At 38.4% G+C, this 10,382-nt stretch overlaps 1 protein-coding gene across 3 annotated transcripts in view; it reads left to right on the forward strand.

The window, feature by feature from the left end:
• The first annotated feature begins 3,190 nt into the window (after positions 1–3,190).
• Positions 3,191–10,382, forward strand: part of LOC107037565 (protein tramtrack, beta isoform) — a 27,365-nt gene continuing 20,173 nt past the window's right edge. For 2 of the 3 annotated variants that reach the window (XM_015256185.1, XM_015256187.1), the window contains exons 1-3: positions 3,678–3,904; positions 4,033–4,103; positions 5,462–5,706. In XM_015256185.1, coding sequence (XP_015111671.1) covers positions 5,487–5,706 — 220 coding nt within the window. In that variant the 5' untranslated portion in view covers positions 3,678–3,904; positions 4,033–4,103; positions 5,462–5,486. Of the gene's footprint in view, positions 3,265–3,677; positions 3,905–4,032; positions 4,104–5,461; positions 5,707–10,382 lie in introns of those variants that run through there. The other variant, XM_015256186.1, reaches the window with a different exon arrangement.

The following is a 10,382-nucleotide window of genomic DNA, read 5'->3' on the forward strand; positions in this document are numbered from 1 at the left end:
TTTAATGCCATTGCGTCGAAGTTAAAAAATGATCACGATAGTTATATTGGTTCATTTAATTTTTATAATTGTTCAAAATTTCTAATTTTTCATGAATTTCCCTGGAAGTGAGCTTTCTCATGGTTTCTTCAAACGTGATGTTTCAAATTCAATCAAGTATGTATAAATTAAATTTTTCTATCAATATTTTATCAAAGTGCTGAGGGGAGAGATAAAACCGCAAAAAGGCAATCGGTTGTTTTAAAGGTGCCGGACACCCTCGATTTTCAGACATACTGATCACTAGCGTTCTGATGCGTAATTCGTATTTTAAACAATAAAATATTATCACTAAACGTCAAGTAAACAATTTTCACTTAATGTTAGGCATTGGAATGATTTATTATTAACAATTAAATTGTTCAAATCGCCCTAGCACCCAAACTATGAAGTATAGACGAAAATTTTCAAATCATGAATCATCTAGAATTTAATAAGGAATCATTTTTGTCAATTATCAATTTTACCTATCTCTCGTAGATTCTAAGATATGAGCAATAAACTAGTTACGCGACCTGACACAGCGCTCTGTACTTGCGGTGCGTGGTGGGTCACACAACTCTTTTCTTGTTCATATTTCGAAATCTAAAGGAGATATGTGAAATTGACGAAAAACAAACATTATTCCTTATCAAATTCTAAATGATTCGTGATTCGAAAATTTTCGTATATCTTTCATAGTTTGGGCGCTAGGGTGATTTGAACAATTAAATTGTTGATAATAAATAGTTGCAATGCCTAAAATTGGTTGGAAATTATTTACTTGACGTTTTGTGATCGTAGTTCATTGTTCAAAAAAAGAATTACGCATTAGAACGCGAGTGGTCAGTCGGTCAATTTAGAAGCGCTTTTTTGGGGGTGTCCCGCAGCTCTATGGGATAATAAGAATAATGATGATGATAGCATTCCACTAAGTTAAACATCTGAGAAAATTAGTTAAAAAGGAATCTTATTCAATTTAATAAAATGAATTAAACAGTGAATTATATATGATAGAAGGAAATTATGTGCAAAATAATCATTCGGAAGCATATTGCTAATTTATTAGCAAAAATAACTACAGTATATGCAATACACGAGCAATTTCCCATTTTTTTACATGGAAAATTTTTACAACAAAAAATTCCAATGAAAAATATTCAAATCCTCCATAGAATTACTGAATAAGCCTTTTGATTGTAGGATTACTAGATTTTCGAGCACATTCACAAGTTGAGGTATAATTCATCATTTTTTACACCTCAAATGAATATGATTATTAGTAATAATATTTATCACAATTTTCACTATTTTTTCGAAAAATTTGCAGTTCAGGGAGCGAAATACATATTTCCTCGAGATTATTTAAATGAAAAGCTCTATAGGATTGCTCATAGCATCCACGGAGAGGATATAAAATTGAAAATTACAATGTGAGCATAGTAATCGAAACCATACCGAAACAACTTTAAAATTTGATTTATCTAAACCGAATTTTTACTCGTCTCAAATTTAATTTTACTTTCATTCTATCACTTTCTACTATACCGACTCGCAATTTTTACTATGTTCAACAGTAAATTTTAAGTGTGGCGAGTATAGTCCTCGATTACTATGTTCACATAGCAAAAAAAAATTTCACATGTTTTCCGTGTACGTCTATAGATTCAATAACTTTTACTCCAATCAAAAGGACTTAATTGAATTTTTATTTCGAGTGAAATTCCATTCTCGACTCTGCGATGAGAACTTTAAAAATGCTAGATATGAACAAGTCCCCCGATTAAATGATTCTCCCAAAAAACCGCTCAATCACAAGAAGCTACGTCACTGATGACGATATCGAATTTTCGATGCTATGAACCCAATGCGTTGCGCCCTTGGTGGGGGGCCCCAGCGTTGGGGTGTCCCTAAAAATACCGAATCGATATCGTTGACTGCCCCCGAACAACTCGACCGGTCACCATAAACCAGATAAGCAGACTTTCATTCAAATATTTCAATTTTTTTCTCTTACATAAGCGTCATTCCCCACATTCTCCTCGTCACCCAAATCTTCAACTTCAGCTCTCGAAGAAATTCTATTTTACACCTAGAAATCATTAACGAAACGTTCCAAAGCCCAGCCCATCCTTACCCTCAAGAAAAACCATGAAAGCCCACTACAGAATGAAAATCTCCACTCGCATGTGACAAAAAAGCTCCGGATAAATTTATCCCACTCTAAAATTTTACTTTCCTAAAAATACAATCCCTGACTCAATCGTCGACTTCGCGTCATTATATATTCAAAATAAAAAGGTGAAAACACGGTGTTCCCTCGAACATTAAAATATCGTGGGCGCCTTTACCATCACATAAAAAATAACATAAAAAAACAACTCCAAATGTCCCCTTTCGTTGAGTTTCGAATTTCACGCTCATCCCCTCTTGGGTACATCGAAACGTCGGTGGAACCCCCGCCTGTCTCCAGGCGACTGTATTCTGAAATCTCTTGGAGACGAAGTCAATTCAGATTTCTTTTTCAATTTCCATCAGCAATGAAATAAATCATTGTGTTTTCACCCCTTTCCACAGCTTTTCCTCTTGGTACCCCCTCTGTTTCCTGTCTTCATCCAATTATCAGCGGGAGAACTTCACTATTGATTATTTGTTCCTGGAATAAAAATAGGGGCAGGGGCGCGGTAGAATAGCACACAAGGAGGGTAATTTAAAAAATAAAGTATTTTTCATTTTTCCCTTTTTAATGAAAACGGGGAAAATCGATCGTATACCCACGCATAGCGAGACACTTTCACGAAAGCAGCACCCTCGCTCGTGGGTAGCCCAGGAGGGGCTACACCATGGGTTGGATGGAATTGCCGGGGGTTGCTCTGGCACAGCACGCTGTAGCGGAGGGCAAGACGAAGTATAAAACGTGAGGGAGACAGTGCGTTTGATACCACGGGATACGGCCTTGCCTCGCGCCCCGTTCAGTTGATAGGGAAACACTGAATCCGTGGGGCGGCCGGTGCGGGGGGAGGGGGTGTAAGGAGGGAAACAGCGAGGGTCTCGTGGTTGGAACACGTAAAGGGAAGAGAGACGAGACGACGAACGCGAAAGGGAGAGTTACGTAGGGTAGAAAAATAGGGGAGAAAGAGGGAGAGGAAAAAGAAATAGGGCGAAGAGAATGAAAAAATATACCGAAAAATTGTATCGATGCATGCACCAAATTTTCTGCTCTTGTCATCATTTTTTTCATTCATGGTAAAAGTTAAACGACAATTTTGCAATCATAATGAAGGGAGAACGATTATTTGAATAATAAAATAAATGGAAAATAAAAGTTTTTGATGAGAACGTTCTTTTTTTCGGAGAGATCATTGTCGTCATGATGAGTCAAATCAATTTTGTGAATATTTCTTGTGCTGTTGACCCAACACTTGAGGCACCCACAATACATTCGATACTTTAAAACTCGATTTAATAACACGTACAGCCTGTGGGGTTCGAAAAACCCAAGAAGACTGGCGTGCGAGAGGGAGAGAGGGGAAAGTGTGTGTATCGCGGGCAGAAACACACGGGTCTACGGGCAGGCGAGGCCACCGCGTGGTGGCGTGGGGGGGTGCCGCCCCCCCGTGGGGCTCGGTTAGGTTTGTCTCTCCCTGCGGCCCCCGACAGTCCCCAGTCGTCCCCCTGCACTGATATCAGTCGCGACTCGAGCGAGGGAGCCACAACGTGTGCCCCTTGCGCTTACCGAATACTCTGACTCCAGTGAGCTGGTGAAAACGCGATTTGTTACATCAAAAATATTTATCGTACGTACTTCTTCATTCCTCAGGTTGTGCCCTAAAGAGTTGATTCAAGTGCTTGGAATTATACTCACCTACTCATCTTTAATATTGAAGTAAGTGGAGATCAAAGAATTATTTGGTATAATGTGATAGTCAAAATAATTGTTATACAATTAAAATTTCAATTAGAAGGAATTTTAGCTGTTAGTAATGAGAATATTGATAATAATAATACTCCTAGGTGTATCAAAATATCAGAGAAATCGGACGAACGCCAGAGACTGCGACTCATTGTTTTTCTTAACATCGAAGGTGAGTCCATGAATGAATGCGTAATATCGAAATTTTGGTGTACGGGTAAATACTCAACTATATACACGTAGGCAAAATGGTATCGGTATACACAGTTTTGTCGCAAGCGTGTGCCAAGCGCGGTATTAATAGACAGCTTAGCTGTCTGTCGTGTGCACGCGGGTCGCACCGTGGGGCCGAGGGCAGGGGCACGGACCATTAATCGAGCACTGGATATTAACGAATTTTTCAATTCCATCGGCGGCATTATTTCTATCATTTGTTTCGGGTCAATCTCTTGAATCATTTACGTATTGTGAAGAATTAAATAGCCCGAGCACACGAGGAGGAGATTGGTAGTCGTGAGGGTACCGGTTTCTGCGGAAGTTTTTGCCATGCGAAAAACATAACAATCTCCCCGATGGAAATAAAATTCGCTGAGACATCAAGCCAAGAGGCAACAACGCCAAGTATTACGAATTAGAGTGGAATGTCAACGATGAAACGTTTTATACCGGAAGGCTTCAGTGCATGCATCAACGGTGCTAATTATAGACACGTTGGGCTCCTAATCTAAACTGTTATTTCCCCCGCAAACACGTATGCACTATTGAATTATCCGCAAAATCTCACGGCTTTATTGATTTCATAATTCTTCCCCTTTGGAATCTGAAAATTGTCCCTTCGCAGTCATTTGTTTCGGAGGGCCCCACCCATCGCAGATTTCTCGATATTCCATCGAGAGATGGATGAGGAAAATAGGCGAAGGATTATGGACTTTGATGCGAAGAGAGGAAACAATAACGAAGAGGGTTTTTGTCCGTTCGAGGAGAATTGTGATTAATAAAAGGAGGAAAAAATCCAGATTTTTAAGGGCCAGAAAGAATAGAAGGCGAAGTTGCGCTGAGGGCAACAACGAAATTATGGATCGAGCCGATGAAACCTCCCTTTTGCGCATGACCGCATGGTCCTTGCGTTTATTCCCCCCTCGACCCCCATTTCTCCCTCCATCCACCCCCACAGCCCGAATAGCGTTGACTCTACCCGCATTCCCCCTTTTCTTCTCTCCGAGTGTCTACAAAGTTGAGTTTACAAACATAGAGGAGGAAAGAAGGAGAGAGACAGAGGAATGTGGCGCAATGTTCGCGGGACCATTTTAACACGTACATAACGTTTTTTTCGTATACGCGCGCCTATAAAATTAAACTGTAGGCAACACGTTGGAAACGTAACGCATTAGAGTCACTAATTGCTAGTGGTTTTAACAAACTGGGATTCCGGCCCATGATGACGTATGACGGGAAACAACTGGGGATTGAATGTTTTCGGGTGTATCATGTGGTTTGGAGTGGTTTAGATAATTAAACCGTCTTTTTCAGGATTGTTTTTCAAATAGAAAGGAAAATGGGGGAGAAGACGTTCAATTTGACTTGGAACAATCACCTGGCGAATCTCTCTGGGCTGTTCGAGGGACTCTATAAGAGTGGATCTCTCACAGACACGACACTGTCTTGTCAGGGGGGTATGCTACGTGCACACAGACTGGTTCTGGCAGCATGTAGCCCTTATTTCGAGAGGGTTTTCAAGGAGCATTATGGAGAACAGCCGATTCTTATTCTTAAAGGTAAGGTATCAGGTGGAATTTTATCCAGATAGCTATAGTATTAGATTTAACTGCAATCCAGAGGCTACGTTTTTGATGATGAATTTACCACTAGTTTACCGTGAATTTATTCTTAATTCGTCATTAATTTTACAATGAATACTCAACCTATTACTTATAATAGCACAAGAGCTTCAAAATTATTGAGTATTTTTCGATAGGTTCGTTGCAAAAAAACAAAAAGTCAAGTTTTTCAAGTTCAAAAAAACAAATTTATATCTGTAAACGGCCACTCTACATACACGGAGAGAAAAGTTGGGTAAAAATTACTTTGGAAATGGGGACCAATTTTACAATATGAATGGTAATCGTGGAGCGAAATGTCAAATGTCATGTTCAGTGAAAAAACACTGGTTTTTAGGGGATATCTTACGATTATCTCGGTGAAAAAATACATCTATGGACGCAAAAATTATCCTTTTGTTTAATCAAATTTCCAACATTCGCAGGGGATTGTTTGTTTTATAGCCGTCTGAAGGTCATGGGGACGTATAGAAGTGAATTTTTACCAAACGAGTTCAGTAAAAATCAATCTCTGCTACAGAAAAACTATACGAAAAATTAGAGCAATTGTTCATGTTTACTGGGATAATTTTTTATGGGATACGGGGTAAGTTTACAGTTTGCGTACAAATCACCCTCACATTTTTTTTTAGCGTTATTTTACATTGCTTCGACCCGGTTAGGGTATACTGCGATGATGATCAAGACTTTAAATGGTTAGATCGCATCATTCTACCCGGCCAGGATTTGAACTCGGAACCTTTCGCATGTGAGGCAACGAACTTACCCACTGCGCCAAGCCACCGGGCCCCTCACATTTAGTAAATTTCCCCGGGACAACGGAGTGAAATCCACTATTAATCACTATTAATGACCATCAATGACCATCGTCATGAGCGGTAATTACGGCGGCTGAGAATCAAACCGTATGGTCATCAAAAAATGACGATTGACTATAAGCATGAAATCACCAAATAAATTTTAACAATCAATTTCCATCTATATAGATGACCCTCAATTTGCAGTACTACTTCAACGATTTCCACATTGTTGAAAATTTTTAGCTGAAATTTCCAGTACATTTTTCGGAGACTTTTATCACATTTAAGTTCCACTGAAATTTCAAGGAATTTCGTCAGTAAAAATTCTTAATTTCGGGAAAAAATCAATGAGAACTGTAAATTTTAGTTCAATAATTTTCTAAAAATTAATAAAACATTCATCGAAACATACTCTTGAATTTTCAATGAAATCTGAAATTTTATCATTTTTTCCCTTTTAAATTGCATTTAGTGGTACACAGAGAGAAATTTTCTAGAAAAATTCTAGTACGAGTACTGGAAAAAATCACAATCCACTGGCTGTGAAAAATTCTAGTGCTGTTAACGTCAAATTTCTTGGTATTTCTGGTAAAATTTCGGAGGATTTCTGTGAAATTTTCACAGAAATACGGGGAAAAATTCACGTTTTCCCCAGTAAAATTTCTAGTGCCGACACTGGAATTTTTTCCTGGCCGTCACTTCGCGCCTCTTTTCCCGTGCTAGTACTAGAATTTTTGTAAAAAATTTGTCTCCGTGTACTGTTCTGAAAATTATTAGTCAACTGTCCATGAAAGGTCATTTTTTTATAACAGTGTATCATTGAGACCGGGCCCGTTGATATTAATTAATAAATAAACTAAAAAATGATAATAACTAATACAGAAAATAATATACGATAATAGTTCAATTCTATTAGAGTCTTCCGATCGAACTTAAAAAATGACTCAACAAATGACAGAACTAAACATGACGGTGATTTTACATACAAAATTCGGTCAGGGTCAGAAGCCGGTCATTTACACCTGATCTGTCTGAAAGGGAAAATTACGGTCATTCCACATTTTCAGTATGATTACAATCCTCGCCTTTGTTTAGAGCTATAAATTTCACACTCTCCAGAAACGTCATGTATCAACTCGTTAAGTCATGGTATTTTACCTAATGAGTTGGTAATGGCACGCATCAACATCATTTACCACGAGTTATGTAAAATTTTACACACGTGGAGCATGTGCAAATTGTCAGTTTATAGGCTGGCGTGCGACAAAATAATATTACAACGCTCCGTGCAGTGAGGGTTGTTCAATACACGCATAACGGACCGGGGTCATATAATAGTATTTAAAGTCGCCTAAATAAACTCCAGTTGACTTCGGCCTTTGATGAGTGTAAGAAATTGATCCATTAAATTCTATCTTCAATTCATTTTTAAACAGTAGTCTCTCGTTTGACTAGGGCGTTTCGATCAGTGGCAACTCTGCGCATTCGAAAATATTTTACTCTCCATGGTATTCGGCCAGCGTTCAACTAACGCAATGCTGCCGCTTTCGCACAACACCCGATTTTTGAGCACGTAGAAGCACTCATTATTTATTACAAAAGTTTCACATTGACGATAATTTTCATATTGGCTACAGGGTTGTTATTTATTTTTTTCTAATTTTTGCTTCAGAATGGAGACAAAATTTTGTATTTTGTCATTTTAATTGGAAATGATATAGAATGGTTCGAAACATAAAAATAAGAAGTTTGGGAACCGTGTATGTATGTGAACACGTCCGCCGCCATATTCTCGATGATCAATTTTTAGAAAATCGAATAATTAAGTGGCCAAAGTAAACAAAAATCAAAACGCGCACTATATTCATCTCGATGTCGTCTACCTCGAACAATCAAAATATGTATACCCATTCATACAAAATCTTCGAGACATCGACATTTTTATGATTTTTGGGGTATATTTGTTCCTATTCATATTCACTTTCATTTAGAAGTCATTTCAGATTTTAATCTTCAAAATTCGAGTTATTTTTATACTACTTTGAGGGTCCATGAGGGGAATGCCCATGGAATAGCGTCCCCACGGAGACGCATCTCTGTAACCAATTTTTATTTATTTTTTATTAACACCAATTAGATTGCAAGATTTTCTCGCCAATTGCATTTGCTCTATTCTGATTAGTTACACGGTTGCGTCTCCATTTGGATTTTGCTCCACGGGCATTAACCTTAACGATAGAAGTGCGTAAATTCCTCATCTCCGGCTCGGTCTGAGAATGTCACACTCGTCAAGAACGTAATTGGCGCACTTGTAACACAATATACTATACACTAAAATATTTGAAGAGTTCGTTTGTATGCAGGAAACCTTGAAAAAAAAACTCCGATTAATTTTAAGGCTCGATTGGAATTCGAGAAATTATTGATTCCAACTAAATTTTGATCGAAAGAATTCACCCATGAGACGAAATTGAAAATTGATAAATGGAAAGTTTGAATTCCATTTGTCAGATGCGATTCACTGTTTGTAGCCCCTCTCCCCCTTCCATACCCCATTATTAGAATAAGCGAATGCAGCAAATTTGGCAATCCGTAGTTCTTGATTACGAATCCCCTAAAAGGAAAGGCATGTGAGCAATTCAGCATTAAAAAAAATATATGAGCAATTCCACGTCAAATCCGAAATGAAATAAATTTTATGTTTCCGATTGTGTTGGGGATTTTTTTCTGGCGAGTACATGAGACCAAGCTCTCATAAAATGTTTTTCATTGCTCAAGCCCAAAAAGGGCTCTTTTNCTTCGGCGGCCTCGTCTCCGACTCACGTGCCTCGTGCGCCTGTACTCCACCAGCGTTGAATTCAGCACTTCTCCGCCTTAGCACGTAATATACTATTCATCGCTTGTGCTTAAAGTGAAAATTCAGTGCGCAAAATCCCATTTTCTACACATCCTGATGAAAAAGAGAGATCGACATTCGTGGGAAAAGTGCCTGCGGCGAGCGTTACACACCCCCTATGAGTCAGAAATACTACATTACATGCCTGAGCCTTGGAAAACATCACCGTCCCCACGTGCAAGATTGCCTTCCGAGCCGACGGCGAGGATGGCAAGCACGTGGGGGAAGGTGATATGTTTTCCATGGCGAGGTGTGTATATTAATTTTACGACAAAATAGTCGCTCGATTTGTCGACTATTTTTTATCAAAACATAAATTACGTTTTGATAAACGCAATTTAGGTTTAATAACGCTAATATGTCTGCTGGCTTTTTTCCGTCATGAAAATCGGAATTTCGGTTTTAAAAAGCGTATTTTACGGTCAAAATGAAAATCTAAATTACCCCTATACAAGGCGTCTTTTACGTTTATCGAAACGTAATTTACCACAGAGAAAAAAAGTGGATTAGCTTTAGAAAATAGTTTCTAGATTTTAGAAACTCCTGTTCTTACGCTATCCCTGCACTTACGCTATTACTGTATGCTCCTATTTATCCCTGGTGGGATCATAAAAACTAACGAATTTGGGAATTGTTTTTAAGAACAAATATTTTTTAAAACCGATGCTACATTTTTCTTATTTTTAGAAAATTTTCAGATTGAACTAAAAAATTGTGGCTGAGGTATTTAAAGGTTGTAAGTGTCCCATACATAGGGACAGGTGCTCAAATGTTGGAAGGTTCAGATGTGAGGAGGGGGAGTTTCACATATGGGGATTTTTTAAAGAGGGGGTTAATTAATTGGAAGAAGAGATTTATATGGGTGATTTTATTTACGGGAGGGGGCTCGTGTATGGGGGGTTCATATATGGGGGGGG

Source organism: Diachasma alloeum, unplaced genomic scaffold (assembly GCF_001412515.2).
Source record: "Diachasma alloeum isolate Michigan unplaced genomic scaffold, Dall2.0 Dall_scaffold_00256, whole genome shotgun sequence".
Classification (NCBI taxonomy): domain Eukaryota; kingdom Metazoa; phylum Arthropoda; class Insecta; order Hymenoptera; family Braconidae; genus Diachasma; species Diachasma alloeum.